This window comes from Microcebus murinus, chromosome 8, assembly GCF_040939455.1.
Source record: "Microcebus murinus isolate Inina chromosome 8, M.murinus_Inina_mat1.0, whole genome shotgun sequence".
NCBI lineage: Eukaryota > Metazoa > Chordata > Mammalia > Primates > Cheirogaleidae > Microcebus > Microcebus murinus.
The window spans coordinates 84395472-84415054 of record NC_134111.1 but is presented as its reverse complement, the minus strand read 5'-3'; the positions used below and the strand labels follow the sequence as shown (position 1 = coordinate 84415054).

The 19583-nt window shown below is 32.2% G+C and overlaps 1 protein-coding gene across 7 annotated transcripts in view; it reads left to right on the top strand.

Annotated features, from left to right (window-relative positions):
• The window catches only part of IKZF2 (IKAROS family zinc finger 2), a 154224-nt gene that overhangs the window by 79806 nt on the left and 54835 nt on the right, over nt 1-19583 (top strand). For 4 of the 7 annotated variants that reach the window (XM_012748542.3, XM_012748541.2, XM_076005909.1 and 1 more), the window contains exons 4-5: nt 9793-10059; nt 17012-17179. In XM_012748542.3, coding sequence (XP_012603996.1) covers nt 9793-10059; nt 17012-17179 — 435 coding nt within the window. The remainder of the gene's footprint in view (nt 1-9792; nt 10060-17011; nt 17180-19583) is intronic. The other 3 variants (XM_076005911.1, XM_012748543.3, XM_076005910.1) reach the window with 1 other exon arrangement.

Below are 19583 nucleotides of genomic sequence, written 5' to 3'. Positions count from 1 at the left end.
TTTTACCTTTTAATATATGCATTTCTATATGTCTACTTAAAGTTTCTTTAGTTTCATTCATTAGGTGTAGAAAACTAGGTATGAGCATCGAAAAAAATTGTTGCTGCTACATTGTGGGAAATACATATGTGGCACTGATTTGTTAAAATTTGTTTGGTGATTATCCATATTAATTCCTTTTAATCACCACAAGTTATCTCTTTGTCACTACTTGATATGTTAGGTATTGCTTATACATTTCTAAGTGATCAATCCCTGCATCTCAGGGCCAAATATGGGCTGTTTATTTGACTCAAGTAGTGAAGTGTTTATGGAAGACACCAGAGAAAGAACTTCTGTAGCCTTCATCTGAATGTGGGTGACCCAAGGATATCTGAACCCAGTGTATGGAAAGCTGTTGGGTTCCCCTGTCACTTCACTTCGGAGACTCAGTAATGCTGAAGTGAGTCGCACTGCTTTGGTTCCTCCCTCGGTTGCCGTTGCCCAGTGATAGAAACCCTGCCCCACTCCTTATCTTCTCTTTAGTGTGCAGGCAGCATTGCCTTCTGACCTAGTTTAAGCGTCCTTAGTGACCTCTGGCAACCCTGTGTTGTGGGTCCCTTTGGGAACATGCCCACTCGGCTGGATTTTATAGTTATGATTTTCCTTCTTACAGAAGTTAGGTTAAGAATTTTGTACTCCCCTTATTAAAGAGATAATTTCACAATGTAATTTGCTTCACAAGCCTCCCACGCTTATGTTAAGCAGATGGTTGCCAAACACCAGTTCAAAGTAGATTGCTCTTATATGAAATAAAATCCATGCTCAGAAAATTTGGCAGTATAAATTGGTCTTCTTCCAAAACAGGCTCTCAGACAAATTTCTCTTTACTCAAAACTGGCAAACTACTACACCTGTATTAGATCTGGAGTAAAAAATGCATCAAATGGTACACAGTGATTCAAAGTTATCGTTAACATACTGACATCCCTTTATTTCTTTACTGATTACTAGTAGTTGCTTTGCTATTGGTAACATAGAGGAAATAGCAAGAATTTGGTCATCAGATCTGAGTGCCAATCTCAGCTCTGACTCTGAATAAACTGCATGATTTGGCTGCTACTTCATCTATTTTGAGCTTCAGTTTCCTCATTGGTAAAATAAGAATAAAATTACATACTTCAGAGTGGCTGTTGTGATTAAATCAGCTGATATATACCATGCACCTAAAGTCTTTCATGTCATATAGTGGTCCTTTAATTAATGTTATGCTGATATCGATGGTTTGTGTTAAAAACCTCTGTATTGTTATATTTATTTGCCACTTGTAGTTAATTTATGCAAGGTCACAGTAACCTAAAAAGAGAAGTATAATATGTAAATCAGCAACAACAGTTCAACAAATACCTATTGGGTACCTAGTGTATGTAAGGATATGATGGTTTTACAACTATGGATAGAGTATTTCCTTTCAAGGAACTTGCACTATAGGCAGTGCAAGGTAACTATACTAATGAGAACACCGTAATGTAACGTGTATAAGTGTCATAGGAGAAGAATTTGTGCTCAGAAAACATTCATGAAAAAGGTAGCAAATAAGTAAGCCTTGAATGCTGTGCTAATTTTGATAGAAATGGGGGAAGAATTCTAGAAAATAACAACAGGAGCTAGGAAAAAAAATAGTAAATAGAGATATATAGGATGTATTCTAAGAAAAGTGAGGATATGATGGGACTATGCTGTGGACATCCATAAATTCCACAGCAATACCTTTGCATTTAATTTGTAGGCAGTGGACAATCATTGAAAAGGTTTAGGATAGTGTCACAAGCTGTTCATTTGAAAAATTAATCTAACAACTGAATATAGGATGAATTTGGGGAGTAGGACGTGACAAAAGATTGAAAAGACCAGTTAGATAGCTATTGAAATTTTTCCAAGTCAGAGGTTATGGGGATGTTAAAGTAGTTGTATTGCCCAAGAAAGTACAAAAACAGACTTGGATAGTCAATGTATGGCAGGTGTTGTATATTTAGGATTTGGCAAATGAAATCATACATTTAAAGGATGGATAAAGGGATAGATTGCTGTTTGCTTGTGGAATTTCTATTTCAACTCAATTCATTTTCTAACATTGTACAGTTCTCATGAACTAGTTGTCTGCCAAAAAATAGAAGCTTCATCCTTGGGCTACAATGATGCCACTGTGCTGGGTAATAAAGGTGTATGTTTTGATGTTGTGTATGCTATATAAGGTTTCATGTGTTGTGGGAGATCATCAGGGAGTTAGATGTTTTGCCCTCTTTAATTTTTTTTTCCCAAGAAAGTAGGAAGGATACTTTTTTGGTCTTTGTTTTTGTTGTGAAAGATTTGTTTAAATGTAAATGAAATGCTACATGAGCCGCTCACAGTTGTGATTTATCTTTATATCAATAATTGACATAAGACTGTCAAAACTTGACTACAAGTCAAGGAATCCCTGAAATGCTGTCTCCTTCATTAACTGTTGGTTTAGGGAATAAAATTGATAATATTGATTGATTCCTCAAATTGTTCTTTTCCTATCACTGATAAGTTATAACATGACAAAGAATATTGAAATTAATGTAAAAAGTGGAGAGGAGGAGGGAAAAGATTAACAAATTCTTCAGCAACTAGCTGCCCTACTTGGACCTACCCTAAATTGCCTAAGACCAAAGCAAATTTAAAAATTAGGAGATAGTTGTTTTGAGTTAGACATGCAGCCCGGTTTGGACAGAAAGTATTAATTCAGTAGTTTGTTTATAGGAATTTTTATCTGACCATTCTGGACTGAATTCCACTGTCTTCCACCAATGGACATAGTTTTATAGCTATTGAAAGATCTATTTGCCCATGACTGATTTTTGTCCTAAATACAATACTAATGCCAGTTACTTATTTAATTGGAGTATCATGTCATAAAAAATGGGTAGGCTAAGAGGCAGAAGATCTTGAGCTGATAACAGGCTCACATTTACTAACTTAACTTAAAAGTCACTTAACAACCCATGCTCCAGTGTTCATCTGGGGCTGCCCTACCTATAATGCAGTCATTTTGAGTATCAAATGAGACAGAATATGTATTTTATAAATCGTAAAAACAATGTTTATTATTTTTTCTGTTATTATTTTACTAAATCCTTAGTCTCTAAGAGATTACTTTAGCCTGCTGCTTTCAGGAATATCAAGTGTTGTTTTCCCACATATTTTAGATGATGCAGGTGGCCGAGTCAGGATAAACAAATTTCTCAAGGTCCCACAACTAATTAAGTGGCAGAAAAGACGATGGAGACCCTGGTTGCCTGCCTTCAGATGCAGAATAACTTTTACTACACTATTCTTGGAATAATAACAGTATATCAGAAATCAGTACTTTCTTGATCTGGAGTTACTCCCAGTGGGTTTAAGAAATTCACAATCTAGCTATATTGGGGAGAAAAATGAGGCGATGTGATGTACAGACTAGAATGCTACCGAGAAGTGGCTCAGCCACAGTCCAGTAACACCAGTGTCACAAGTGTCTGGGCTTGTCCAACTGTTTACAAAATGAATACTTTAAGGATGTTATGAGGGAGCAGTTTTGCAAGACTATTTATACCATTTATTTATACACAGTGAAAAGGAACAAAGGTTTTATATTTTGTTGAGGATATTAAAAATGATTGCATATACCTTAAAATAACTTTTGTTGTGATAATTTTAATTGTGTAGACTGTTGGTAAATTCTTAATAAATAATTGGGCTTTACATTAGAGTTTTGAAGGCAATTTGTTTTTCTGACACATGATGTAAACAGCTGCTGAGCTATTAACACATATTTAATCACATTTGGTGTTTCTGTTTCAAAAGTTTAAATGAGAGAGTTATATTAGTGCAGAAGCAACTTCAACAGGTAGACATATTGAGCCAATTAGTGTGTATACCACCATTTCAAATATCTGCATAATCTTGGAGAAATTGATTCTTGTAAGTTATAAAATCCCTTAAGTGTGTCCTCTTAAATTCTCATAAAACAGAAAACAAGCATATAAAAGTCTACTTATACATCAACCTGAAAGGTCTCTTCTTTTACTATTTGGTGAATAAAGAATGGTATTTTAGCTATCACTTATTCAACACTGTGAAATAAATATTCTTTAATTCCCATAGTATTTACTTCCTTTAAAAATTAAAACTTAAAAAAATATAATGGGAAACTAAACAGAAGTTATTAATTTGATAGAAATCAATCTAGAAAACTTGCTTTCTACTCTATAAGATCAACAAATATTATATCCTTTTAAATAGAACAAATAAATCATAATGCATCTGCATTATTAATGTTTTTCAGGCTAGGAAACTTGACTAAACTGTTTGTGGATTAGTAAAATCAGGTCATACTAAGAATAAAGTTTTAAGTTGTAGAAAATTTGATTTAGATATCCACAAATATTTTAATATTGATATTTTAAGCTCTGGTTACTTTGTATTTATAGAACTTGAAATTTAAAGATTATAGGATTATTTATGAAAACCAAATTCTAATAATGAAGATAGAATTTATTCTCTTAATTTGATAATTCAAAATTAATTGAATATATTTCATAATGCATACAAAATTTATTATATAAATTTTTATATAACTCAATTATATATGTTCATAAAACATTTTCTGTACTCTTACTCATGAACTCTTTCATGGCTTATTTCATATACTATACTGTTAATATGGATTCCTTAAATTAATATTCTTTTACTTTTAGCCGTAAACCTTCACTGTCATTTTTAGCAAAGTATTAGGCAGTAGTAGGTACTTAATATATTCTGATTCAGTGATTTTTACAGAGAATTCAGTGTTGTCTTTATTTCTTATTGGTTGAAATGGGTGGGTTCTATAAGTATAGGGTCTACAAGTGTATGTAACACTATTGTACGTTTTATTTCTCATTTCATATATAAATGAAATTCAGGTTTTCATTTTTTAACTTTTGAAGTATAATAGTTGTAGCAAAGAAAATCTTCATTATGGTATAGATTGAATTAATTATTTTTAATAGTTTCACAAAATAGTTTTGCCCCATTTGGTTTTAGATCATACCTTTTTTTTTTTTTACAGTGATCTATATCTGTTTACTTGAGTAAAAGCTTATATTCAATTATCCTTTTATTCTTTGCCATATTAGTGAGTTAAAGGCAAGTCTAGTATAACTGTTCATTTGCTATTCTGTATCTGGAAACAATGATAATTATGAAGCTTTTGAGTGAAGAGAACCTCCCTATGGTTACTGAATAAACTTTTATAATTGAAAATTGGCCTGAAAGTCACTTTAAAAAGAGCTCCAAATGAGTCCCTTTACTTCTTGTCATTGGTACAGTCATTTGTAAATGGAAGTGATTAAGCTATGTGTTTTTATCACATCTGTAAGATTAAATTCTAATGTTTGCTAACAGTAATTTGAAAGCATAAAGAGAAAAAAAAGGTTTGCATTCATAAGTATGTTTGCATTATAAAATAATTCTTAGAAAATTATGAGGAACTTTTTATCCTGAAATATATTCAAAGCTTTTTCCATATACACTTGGTCATAAAAGTCTTTTGTATTAACTTAACCTTTCTGTGTTCACAAACCTCAGGATCTACTAGAAAAATAGATATAACAATTAGCCATAAATTTTAAGTAGAAGTTCCCTTACAACTTAAGAAACATCTTTACCATCAAACCTAAAATCTTATTTCACATTCCCTTTTCATTGCTAATAATTTGTTCTGGCAAAATACTTTTTCATTTAAGCCATTATTATTTGTCAGTAGGTAATAATTTGTGTAAATTTCCACAGGATAGTCTTGAGTTTTACATTCTTCATTTCTTATCAAAGAAACAAGCTTGAAAAATAACTCTTGGTGTTGAGAATGCTAACAGCAAGATTTCATTTCACTCAAATGAATATGTTCTCATCTTCATAGCCCATTTATAAGAATGTCTTCCTGTTAACAAATTGTAAAAGAAATCAAAAATCTAATTTCAAAGATTTGAAAACAAAAGTCCTGTTAAAATTATTGTACAATGATTAATTATAATTCATTAGTTATAACTTCATATATTATAGCTACAGTATAATATAACTTTTATTAATATATAAATCATAATTTAGAACACACTTAAGTTACCAAACACTTGCATTTAATCATTAAAATGTTAGGTGTTCCATGTTAATTAGAAACATCTTAAATAGTAAAAATAAATCATGGGAGAGCTTGAGAAAACTTTTCTATTTAATAATTAAAACTTAAAGAATAATTAATTACTTTTTCTAGAATTTCAGCCTAATTTTAGTGAGATGGGTTAAAAATTAATTACTGTGAGACTTTGTACATAGGCCCCTGTACAAAATTTAATCTATGACATGTATATTAGAAGGAGTTGCACTTTGATTTGCTACATCAGTACAGCAAAAGGGTGTACATTCATACATGATAAACACATAATTCTTTAGAGTATAGTATTGTTAGAGAAAAGATTACCATAGTGTTACCATTTCTTGTCTATTTCCATTTTAGCAAAAATTTTTTTTTTCTATAGTTATTTCATGCATATTTTTCTGTGGATAGAAAGTCCTAACTACATTTGTAATATGTACTGCTTTTTAAAAATGACATTTTAATCAATGGTTGATACTATGTTTTAATGTCCTATTATAATAATCTCACTAGGGAGAAATGATAATATTGTAATGTTAATCATATTCTTTTTAATTCTGTGCTATCTTTAAATCTGTGAAGCCCATAGTTTTAGACTCAAAAACTACTCCTTTAGGTATTTATTTCTTCAGTTCCTGAAATGGAATTCCAATAGACCTTATGCTCATTAAGTATATCTTATCAAATATTGACTAACTCAGGAATATAAATGATGGCATTGCTGTGAAGCTTCTGGTCTTTAGTACATTGCTTGAAATCAATATGTGGAAAAATTTGTTCACAGGTTGGTGTAAAGTCATATTGCATAAAATTATGCTTTTCATTAATTTTTATTTTAAATGACAATTATGAATGAAATATGTAGCTATATAGGGTAACCAGTACCATTTTGCATTGGTTAGAAAAGTCTTCCTTACCAGAAAAAATCATGGAAGAATTTCTTGGAGTATGAAAAACCTATTGAAGCAAGATATAGAACCCAGAAGCCATAATTGCAAACTTAAAAAATTTAACATGTGAAATTAGCATGTATGCCAAAAAATACCCTTGATTAAAAAGATAAATGAAACTATTTGCAAAACATATCGTAAACACAGTGCTATAAGTTCGTTAGTATAAAAAGTGTGTTTAAATTCAGTGAGAAAAGATCAATAACCTATTAGGAAAACAGGCAAACAACTTTGATAATTCTCAGAAAAAATAAAGAACATTTAAACATAGAAAAAGATGCCCAACTGCATTCACAATTTAAAAATGCATATTAAAAACTAATAAAATACCAGTATTAACATATCAGATTGACAGTTCTATGTATTATAAAATAATGTCTGTAACAGCAGCAAACAAGAAATAATCTTAAATTTCCAGCAATAGGGTCTGAATGACAAATTATGGTACATTTATAAAATTTGGATTTAGACATGCTTTGGAATTTGAAATTATAATAGTATGGTTACTTTTGAAATAGGGACTGAGAAATTGTGAGCGTTAGGTAGAAAAGGCCTTTTTTATTTGTTTTTTTTTTTGTTTTTTGAGGCAGTCTAGCTCTATTGCCCTGGCTAGAGTGCGGTGCTGTCATCATAGCTCACTGCAACCTCAAACTCCTGGGCTCAAGCAATTCTCCTGCCTTAGCCTCCCGAATAGCTGAAACTACAGGCATGCACCACCATGCTTGGCTAATTTTTCTGTTTTTCTGTGTAGACAGGCTTCTTGCTCTTGCTTGGGCTGGTCTCAGACTCCTGGCCTCCAGTCTCAGACTCCCAGAGTGCTAGGATTACAGGTGTGAGCCACTACACCTGGCCATTAATGTTTATTTTTTATCTTTTATGTTGTTTAATTCTTCTTTATTATGTCCATGGCTTCTTTAGACATATAAAACAAGCTTAAAATAATAAAATTCTTAATCAACTTAGTAAAACATCTCAGTGAATACTGCTTGAACATCTCCTATATATCGCAAACTTCTTGAACATGCTGGGGATATAAAAATGGGTAAAAAGTTGTCCCTACTGTTTTCTATAATCAGTAAGGCAGTGCAGATTCATTAATAGGGTGAAACTCAGTGTAGTATCTACTCTTAGAGATGGGTCCAGGAAGGATGTATAACCCTTTGTAGATGTTAGAGTAGTTTACAAACTAAAAGTTAATTGATTTTCACAAAAACCTTATGATATAGAGCACTATATGTCCAGAGAAAAAGAATAGATAAGCACATTTCTGATATTTACTTATTTAATGCTCACATGAACCCTAGGAAAGGGGTACCATTATCATCCACATTTTAGAGATGACATAGTAAACTGAAGTTCTTTAAGATGCTTAAGAACTTAAGTTCATCACTCTAAACAGATAAACTATCCTGCTCAAACTTTATTCAGTAATCTGAATTCATCTTCACTTTACAAACCAAACATGTAAGATTAAGAGAATAATTAGCTCAAGATTGTACTGCTAGTACTCTTGAACCGCACTGCCTCTAATTCAGGAGAGGAGCAGGGGAAGAGGCATTTTAAAGCCCTCTGTCTAGCAATAAGTACTAATGACAAATCACTGAATGTGTGGTTTCTCTAAGAAAACAATAGCAGTGAAAAGAACTTACTTCCTTTTTATGAAAATATTTCCTCTATTCAAGTAGTACCAAATAACTTGTTTTGCTCAGTAACTTTGATATGATTTCTTAAGAAATTTTCAAGATTACTGGATAAAATACTGATATTCAGTTAAAGCTTGCTTCTGCTTTGTGAAAAGACTGTCAGCAATCCAGAATGAGGGCTGTGCTAACAAAATTCCAACTTTTCTGTGGGATGATCCAAAAACAGCAAACGGCATTAAATTTCTTAACAGTCGCAAGTGTGTACTTGCATGCTGTGCCGTTCCTGTCATTAGCTGCTGTTTGGTCTGCATAGATTAGAGTTAGAATACTTTGATTTGCAGACTAATATGTTCCATAGAGACTTTCTTTAAATATGGGGGGAAAAAGCAGAATAACTTAAGAGCATGTGAAGTCTGTGCCCCCTGCCCTACTTTTATAGGGCTCTTAACAGGATATATGTATTTAGTCTGATTTTAGAACATATGCCATGACAGTGTGCCTTCAAATGTCAAAGACATTTGCTGGATTAAGATCCTGAGTTGTTTCTCTTGCTTTGTTCAGAAGCAGGTTTACACAAGTACTCTGATGTGAAACAGAGAGTATAAAGTATATATACTGATTGTTAAATTAAGAGGAGGCATAACTCAGTGAGTTAAGCAATATTTAATCGTGTATCTTCCATAATCCTATTTTAGCTGTAGTAGCCTTAGTGACAAACTCAAACACCAGAATTATTTAAAGATTTGCTTAGAAAGTAATTACCTGAGTTAAAGAAATAAATATGTACAGAAATAAAGGGTCATTCTGTTTACCTAGAGCTTTCCAGAATCATCCTTTCATGCCTTTTCACTAAAATATCATAGAGCACACACTATGTATTAACATGGCATTTGGTGAGGGACTGTATTCTACTTAATATATTCCTTTCACCCATTTAGTAGAATAGCAATGGGTGGAAAAGAGATGTAGGTGAGAGCACATAATGTGTACTTAAAATTGCTTTTTTCTTTTGAAATTACAGCAAATTCAGTAAAGGTAGAAATGCAGAGTGATGAAGAGTGTGACAGGAAACCCCTGAGCCGCGAAGACGAGATCAGGGGCCATGATGAGGGTAGCAGCCTAGAAGAACCCCTAATTGAGAGCAGCGAGGTGGCTGACAACAGGAAAGTCCAGGAGCTTCAAGGCGAGGGAGGAATCCGGCTTCCGAATGGTAAACTGAAATGTGACGTCTGTGGCATGGTTTGCATTGGGCCCAATGTGCTTATGGTACATAAAAGGAGTCACACTGGTAAGCAGCTGAAAGAATAACCTGATGACTGCCTGTGACATCTGATGTTGATATTACCTGACATCTATTCTCTTTCCTTTTTATTCAGGGGTGGCAATGGTGAAACTACCTTTTCAGAATTCTGCTAGTATTGGATTGCAGAAAAACAGAGAGTAGCCTGGGTCTTGACTTCCAGCCTTCAAATCTGAATAACATATCAGAAAAGAAGTTTGGGATTCAGTTTCCACAGTTCTTAATATAGCAATAATATGATAAGGGTTCACAAGGTATAGGAGAATTTCATTGTGTAACTTAATCTTTTTGTATTTCTATACATATTTTACCATACCCATGGGCAGGTAATATAGTTTAGTAGCTAAGAGTTTATACTACAAAATGGCACTCATGCATTTATATAGGAGTGAATCATTTTCACTTTATCAAGTTAACTCCTTGGAATAGAATTTCTAATCAATCTTTGCTTAAAACAGGTCTTGGTAGTAGGCAGGTAGTTTTTGTAGTTCGGGGATGTTATTACCTTCCTGTAATTTTTGGCTATAATTCCTGGAAGGAGACATGTGGGGTTGAAGATGAAAAGGGGTGGCGGGCATGCAAGTGGAAATGTGTAATCACGGATTAGAGTTAGGAAAAAACCCTCAGATTAATTTAATATATACTTTTAGGCATTTGAGAGGTGGAAACTCCTTCAGGAAAACCCACCAAATGAGAAGCCTTATTTAAATTTCTTAAAATCCTTTGCCAAAATTAAAAAAAAAAAAGCAACAAAAATGACAGAAATGAGATTGTGGCAAGATAGGAAGATTGTTGATTCTTAAAAGAAAGTGTCAAGCTCATATAAAAATTAGTTTGAAGGAAATGGTAGCTTTCACTACAATGCAAAGTAGTAGTATATAGTAAAATATTAATAACTAATATTCTCAGTTTTAAAATATATTCTTTTGGAAGAGAAATCACAATAAAGAAATTTATTTTAAAGTTTTATTTCTAAACAATCAGTTTAATAATTAGGTGCTTCAAACATGAAAGATACAAGGTATGTTGAAGTCTTTTTTAGTCCAAACCTCTCATTTTGTACTTGAAGAAAAAGTCAAGTGATTTGTCCATTATCCCTTATGTAGGTATGGGCATTACAGAGGTTGGAACCAAGGCTTTCTGATGCTCAGATTGGTTTTGTTCAAATACACTAATCTTGGATATCAGTATATCAATAATTTATTATCATGTATGACCTAGGCTAATATTTTAAAAATTACAGTGAGAAGTTACACATTAAAATTAGTGTTATCATAATCAAAATCATCAGCTTTAGAACATATATACTTATTCTAACCATAAGGTCAGTTACATTTTGCTTTTTGGTTATTTTTTAAATTTCTTTTTAAAAAAATGTCATATTTTTAAAATATTTATGAGTACAAATTTTTTCTTTAATTTTAAAAAATATCTTAGGAAAGGATAAAAGATCAATCTTTGTATCTATTTGATAAGACAAAAGGGAAATGGCTATTAAATAATCTACTTTTCATCTATGCTTATGAAGTAATTCTAACTACAGTTTTGAAAAGCAAGTTCCACAAAGCTATAATGTATTCATTGTGTCAGAGTGATTATATTAAGATAGCACTCATTCAAATGTGTAACTTCTCCTATTAAAATACAAACTAAGCAAAATCAATCTAATGACTTTTCACTTAAATTGCATATAGTGCTAATTTTAAGACTGAGGAATATACTAAAAACAATTTTTGAAGATTTTCAATAAACCTTTTATGTTCTAAGTTAAGAAATTTCCATGAACCAGAGTATCCTTTCTTGAAAATTTAGGTTTATGAATGTTTCACTGTATCTACAGTGATGTTCGTTCGTGTGTAAATACAATAGTAATTATATACCTACTCTACTGTCCATTTGGTATGGACTATGGTGGTAGAGTTAAATTATTTTAATTTGGAAAATAATATATTTGGCATGAAAAATGTTTAGAAATAGTAATATAGATTTCCACAAGTCCTAGGAATATAAGACTAGTAAAGCCCAAAGAGTATGAACTAAAACAACTATTTAAAGTACACTTGCAACATATGAACTTTTTTTTTGTTAATCAGTGTTTATTGGAATATTGTGCCAACTATTACACTTCCTTCAGATCTGAAAGATTTTTGTTAAAGCTAATAGCTATTCATGGAAGAACTTCGGATATCTACTATGCTTTGTTGACTTTAAAATTGTGAATGTATCTCTAAACTAGCCATTTTAACATTTATTTATGATGATCCTGTTTATATACCTGAGTGGGTCCTGACTTTTTTTTTTTTGCGACTCCACTTTAACACTATTTGAGAATAGAAGGTTTACTTGTGTTTCTTTAATTTAAACTAGATTGAGAAAAATGTAGTCAGAATCAAGTCATTAACCAAATGTTTTTTTCTCTTAACACCATGTACCGTCTTCATTTTAGAATTTCCCACTCTTACCAAATTATTTATAGCTTATATAAAAGCTTATATAAAAGGCATAAAGCCTTTGGGAAACATATTTTTTAGTGTTTTTATCCTGTAGAATATATAATATGAAAATCATAGTGAAAAAAGATGCACAACCACCCAATTCATTACAACAACATGGAGTATTAGATCTAATGTACGTCTTGTGTTCTTCTCCCTCTTTCATACTCTACTAAAGTGCCAATTCCAGTGTCTTATAAATGGCTTGATGTTATTTCTTTGGTATTCCTACTTTAGTAAGTAATCAGGTAATATTGTCATCGGATACTCCAGGCACTCTTCACTGGGAATATAGAGAGAAGTAAATAACTATGGATAGTAAATCAATTCATGCATGAAAACAAATTGATGGGAACATTATGATCATATCCTTAATTTTGCCCCTCCTTGTGGGTAGAGTACTCCCATCTCTGTAACTACATTTTCAACACCATATTTTGCACATTGCAGCCTTGTGGAGCCATTCTCTTGCTCCAAGGCTCTCTCATCAGGTTCTTTGAGATTTTGCATATTGGTAGGTGGTTGTCCCATCCAACACAGTAGCACCCTGTCTTTGATTCACCAACACAAATTGATGTACCTATCATTTACATTTCAACTAAATATTTAAACACAGATCTAGAATATAAACTATCAAAATATAATTTGTTCCATAATAAAAATAATATATAACATCATTCAGTTAATAACTAAAAATAACCAGAAGATTGGTAGACTATGTTTAAAAAATACACAACAGATTGAGAATGGACATGAAAAATACCTTGACCCTATCTTAATTGTTCTCCTGGATCCCGAATTGTTAGTCAAGATTGTTGTGCCCACCAGTGGAAAGATCAGTGATTACAAACACAACAACTTATTTAATTTTTTCAACTTAGATTACTCTGTAATATCATTGATACAGTTAGTAAATTTGTGAGGTTTTCTTAAAATTTGCTTTGATTTACATATAAAGAACATGATTAATATTTTTTCAGGGTCTAAACTGACTCTCAAAAGGCCGATTCAATCCATTTAGTTTAAGGAACAAATTATTAAAAAGAAATAATTGAGATGTTTTGTTTAAAGTTGCATAGACAATAAGGAGTTTTTTGCATGCCTAGACAAATGGTAATTAACTGAACCTTTTACTTATAAGATGATTTTATACATGTCTCTGTAATGCCTAGGACAGGAAATAGGCCACATCAAATAAAAGGTTTGCTGATGTTTTACAGAAATGACTTTTACAAAAATTGAATTAATTCACTTTTTATTTGTTACTAAACAGATATGACTCCCACATTTGGGTGATTCCTGAAATATAATTATGTATACACAAAAGCAATCTAAGTTACCCTGTTTTCATCCTGATTTCCAACAGTAGTGTTATTGAGGGTTTCACTGTAATTCCAACATTAATGTGAAACATAATAAAACAACTGTATTGTTGAAGTGATTATTGTTTCATATAATCAAGACATTAAGAGGAGTTAAGCAGATTTAGACCTAAAATGAGGAAAGCCATAGAATTAGTATCCAAAAGTAAAAAACATCTATGAAGACTTATTCATAATTCAAGTCAGTATTTCTCAAAGCCTTATCTGGTTGAAATGAAAGTCAGTATCCCTTTTCTCTTACCAAAAGAGGAGCATGACTGGTTACTTTCATCATGCCTTGTTCTTACTTTTGGCCATGGTTACTTACTAAAGGCCTCTACACTACAACTTCAACACAGCAACAGGACAATATTTCCAGATATACCTAGAGCACCTTTCATTCCTTCTACTTCATTTGAGGATGATCATGTACATTCAGAAGTAATTTCTTATTAAAAAATTGAAAGTATCTGGAGTATGTTGTAAATTTTAAAACTAAATTACCCTGTCATTAGTCTCATTAAACTTAATTAGGTAGATTAAAAATTTTTTTAAAAGATTTATACCCGTTATTTTTTTCTTTTTTAGATTAGCATTATTTTGAACAATGAATTAACTACTCTAAACTAGGTTTTTTAAAAATATTTCAACTCAAAGATTATAGGAGGCTTAAAGAAAATCTAAGCATGCTATAGGAGTATTTTCTAAAGACAAACATGATTTCAAATTTTTTGTTCACTACACTCACTAGTTTAATTCTTTTGTAAAGTTATTGCATTCTAATTTGTTACTTGCCTGGGAAACCTTACATAGAGAGGATCTAAAAGTCAAATCAAAGATTTGGAGTGAAAAGTATAATTTATATTTGTTATTTTTCTCTTTCTTTAAAAAGTCAACTTGTGCAGGAAATGCTTCTGTTTTTCCCTTTATTACTATGCAATTCCATGGCAGGGAGGGACAGTAGAATATTATTATTTTAAAAACTTGTAAACTGTTAAAGAATCAAAAATTAAGTTGCATATGTGTGTGAAAAATAAAATGTATCTGCAAAAATTAGATTTATTTAAAAACTCTGATTATTTTGTAAGACTTTGTATAAGGGGTTTTAGGTTTTACCAAATTAAAACTAGTTAAGGAAAATACAATTTAAGGTAACTTTAACCTGATAATTTTTTTCAAACCAGTACATCAATATATAGGACCTCTTGTAGATGTAGTTCATGAGAGCTCCAGATTTCTTAAGAAAAAACCTTAACCTTCACCACACACACCATTTACACTTTTTTGGTATCACTAAGTTTCAGAAGGAGTAGGTACTACAGAATTTGAGGTACATCTGATCTATCAATTTTTCAGTTTCTCTAAGTTTAATAACATACATATAATAGTCTTTACAGATGTGCTGCCAAAAAGTGATTGCAGTGATCTTGTTTATACCTCCTAGCTTTCTTTAATTAAAGAATCATTGAGTTTGCATTATATCAAAGGTCAAAAAAATACTAAGTTTTATTATTAACCATTGATATTAATGTTTCTTAAACACATGAAACATGACAATTCAGTGTAAATTTCTTGAAAAACTATTAAAATTATAATCACCTAACTTAGGTACAGAAATGATCCAGTTCAATGTAAAGGGAAATGTTTTTTTTTTTTTTTTTTTTGGAGACAGAGTCTTGCTTTGTTGTCCAGGCTAGAGTGAGTGCCGTGGCGTCAGCCTGGCTCACAGCAACCTCAAACTCCTGGGCTCGAGCGATCCTTCTGCCTCAGCCTCCCGAGTAGCTGGGACTACAGGCATGCACCACCATGCCCGGCTAATTTTATATATATATATATATATATCAGTTGGCCAATTAATTTCTTTCTATTTATAGTAGAGACGGGGTCTCGCTCTTGCTCAGGCTGGTTTTGAACTCCTGACCTCGAGCAATCCGCCCGCCTCGGCCTCCCAAGAGCTAGGATTACAGGCGTGAGCCACCGCGCCCGGCGGGAAATGTTTTTTAATTTTATTTTTATTCTAAACATTTAGCTTTAGTATGTAACATTTTATTATTTATTTATACATTATATTTTATTTCATATCTCTCTTTAGAGATAGACAACTTAAAATAATAGTATTTTCTTCCGGGTTTAATGATTTTATCAGTTTGACTCTACTTGCCAATTTTACTGCTTCATTATCTACATACATGTTTTTATGTTTGACATTGGTGACAGCCAGTTGATGACAACAGACTGAATTGATAATTGAGGCTTAACCAATTTTATAGCAACCTCAGTAATAGGAGAAAAGGGAGAAAAGATTCCTATGAAGCAAATAATTTTCACAAAATAAAGAGAACATACAAAAAATGTCAGGATAAATAATTTTCTTAGGGTTTTACCTGATGTCTCAGGAAATTGCCTAAGATATTACTATTAGTGACCAGGAGAATCAAGAGACCTGGCTTATGTTTGGAGATCTTGTGGTAGTGAGCTTTATAAGCTGGTTAATTTGCTGTAACTTTTTTTGCCCCCATTTTCCTTATCAGCTTACCGAGGGAGTTAAACTCAAGATCCCTTTCAACCCAGAATTCCTTTGAATTTTAAAGAGATGGCATGGTAAAATAAAGACAATAAGATTTTGTAGTCAGGCAAAACAGTTCAGTTCTCAGCTTGAGTACTTACTAGCACTGTTACTGTAAACACATACATTCTCAAATGAACTTTAATTTATTTGTAAATTGAAATTAATAATACCTATTAGTGTCATTGTGAGGATTGAGATATTATATGTAAAGCAACCAGTAAGGCAGTAAAGTGATGACACCTAGTTTAACCAATGGTAAATGCTGTGTTTATTCTTTTGAGTCAATGACAGGAATCTTATCAAATGTATATGAAGAGGGGAAATGGCCATTTGGCCTAATGCTTGGCACCTTGGTACTGTGTTGGCAAAGCAAATTCTAGGAAGATAAATGTTTAGAAGACTTATGAGGGAGATGAACTTTCTTCACATAGCGAACTAGCTCTGGTTAACAGAGAATGGCCAATTAGTTACGTGCACATAACCTACTTGATCTTTCCCACTTCTGTTCCTTGCCGCAGGTGAACGCCCCTTCCACTGTAACCAGTGTGGAGCTTCTTTTACTCAGAAGGGCAACCTTCTGAGACACATAAAGTTACACTCTGGAGAGAAGCCGTTCAAATGTCCTTTCTGTAGCTACGCCTGTAGAAGAAGGGACGCCCTCACAGGACACCTCAGGACCCACTCTGGTAAGTGACACCAGCCTCTTTGAGAAGAAAGCTAAAATGTGAAAATGTGGAAGAGTGCTATAGAATAATACAAAAGTAATTTATAGCTTTGGCGTGTACCTAGGAAAGACCTAGGCAATATTTTTATTTGTGTACGTTAAATAATTGATGAATCTGCAGGAAGCATACGGTCCTTCTTTAGACTTAAAGACTTGGAAAAAAGGAGTACCGTCAACTAAAGAATATCTTATCTCAAGATATTGGAATAAGAAAAACAGCTGTAATATAAATTTTCTATTTTTAAATTTTATATTAATGCAGCAATGATGATGAATCCAGGATAATTGAAGATCCAGTAAAATATTACAGTTACATTCTGAATTTACTACAGAGGAGATGAAAACTATAGGGTTCTTTTGTTTGTTTTTTAAATAATAGAATATTTAGGCTGGGACCTCAGTGAGAAAATCAAATATTGTTATTTTTAAACTTCAAATTATTATACTCATTAGAAAATTGGCTGTTAGGATATTTTATACTCTATTTTAATCCTCTTTGTATCTTTAGTTCTCAAACTATAGTCATTGGACATTATTTCTGCTTCATAAATCATTTAAAAATCTAGAATAAGTTTGATTTTTTTCAAACATGCCAGAATATAGTGCATAAAAGAATGATCAGAAATCCAAATGAATCTCATTTGACTTTTAGCATGAATTGCCATAACCAAAATGTTAAAGGTGGAAAATTAATATATAACACTCTTAAGCCAGTTTTATTTGCTCCTTCTGTCCATAATGATGTACTAAATTTTTAATTTATTATGAAGATATAATTAAAGTAATATTTTCACCTGCATTGATAAATTACGTTAGAGAGTGCTAAGGTTGTGAGGTAATGCATGTTGTGTTATCTTTCTTTGCATTTTTCCTGTTAATCTTTAAGGACTGAGTTTTTTTTTAACATGAATGTGAATTACATAAAACTACTTTAAACATTAACTCTTAAATTTGGAGTAATTACAAAAAACGAACATTAAACAAAATATTCTAAGTATACATTTTTCTTTCCTCCCTCACTTAAACTAATTCATTAACATCCAACTATAACATTTTATGTTTTATTTTAAAATTATGTTATGAAACATATCTTAAAGTGGCATGATTTTATTATGAAAATTAATTTTTGAACAATATTTTTAAGATATGATAGGTATTTCCTTTAGTCAGCCATATTAAAGTATGATTGAGTTCCCCAAGGATCATATAACACATAGATGTTCATGAATATATATTTTTGCCTAAACTGTATGCAATAGATAACTTTAAACATCTACTTCATTCTTTTCAAAATTGTGTTGCTTTTGATATCATGGTTTTGTGTATAAATATTACTTTATCTTCATTTAAAAAATATAGTCCTTGTAACTGTTTTGTGCTGATTTTTCTACTTAGTTTACCATGTCATGATTTTTGCAGATATATAAACAGATAATAGTCAAATTGGGTGATTAGAGCTTAAGGGAGTGTCTATTAGGGAAGGGGCATCTTGCTAATGCATCATCAAGAGGTCCCATCAAATTCATTCTTACTTCTAATTGAAATCTAAAATATTAGCCATAACTAATGTTCTTCATAATAGGTGGAACATAAAACAGCTGTTAAAGTCCATGCTTTTCTAATTGGCCAGAAAGCTTAAAATTGGTCAGTATTGCTTTCTTCATCCATTCAGTTCCATTTTTCCTTACTCTTACCCTCTGTTTAGCACCTGGTAGATTAAGTTTTTCATCTAATAGGTGATCCAAACCTTAATTTCTATAAGTTCTGAGTCTTTGGTGTTCCTGTCTTTCTTGGATTACTGCATTTGTTTAACGAACAAAATTATTGGACAGGTATTTTTAAAGAGATGCCCCATTGAATCTCCTGTAGTTCTCCTTGCCCCCATTATATAGCAACAACCCACAATCATCCTGATAGTCTGGCGAAATTATCTGCCAGTCACTGTAAATTCAGCAGCTTGAGATAGCCAAAATAGTCAGCGAATATTCCTGGCTTCCAATATAACAGAACTAGAACTCTGAACCCTGGTGAAAACATTTTTCCTTTTGTATCAGAGATTTCCAAAACCACCAATCTGAAGGTTTCAGGACAGATTAAAAATTCTTTAAATGGGTTATTTGATGTACTAGGTTGGCCACTTCTACCATAACCTCTTTGTTCCCATACTCATGCATTCTTGCTATGGAGGAGATGACTGGCCATATATTATATCCTGTAGAACACACCCTAACTTCTCCCAACTGGCAACCATACATGAACCACTCCATTGGTAGGCCATTTCACCACTCCATTTAGCCAGCTGAGTCTGGGCATGAAGTATGACCAGTAAATTCTATACATTTGTGTCAACTGTATTTTCTTTGCTA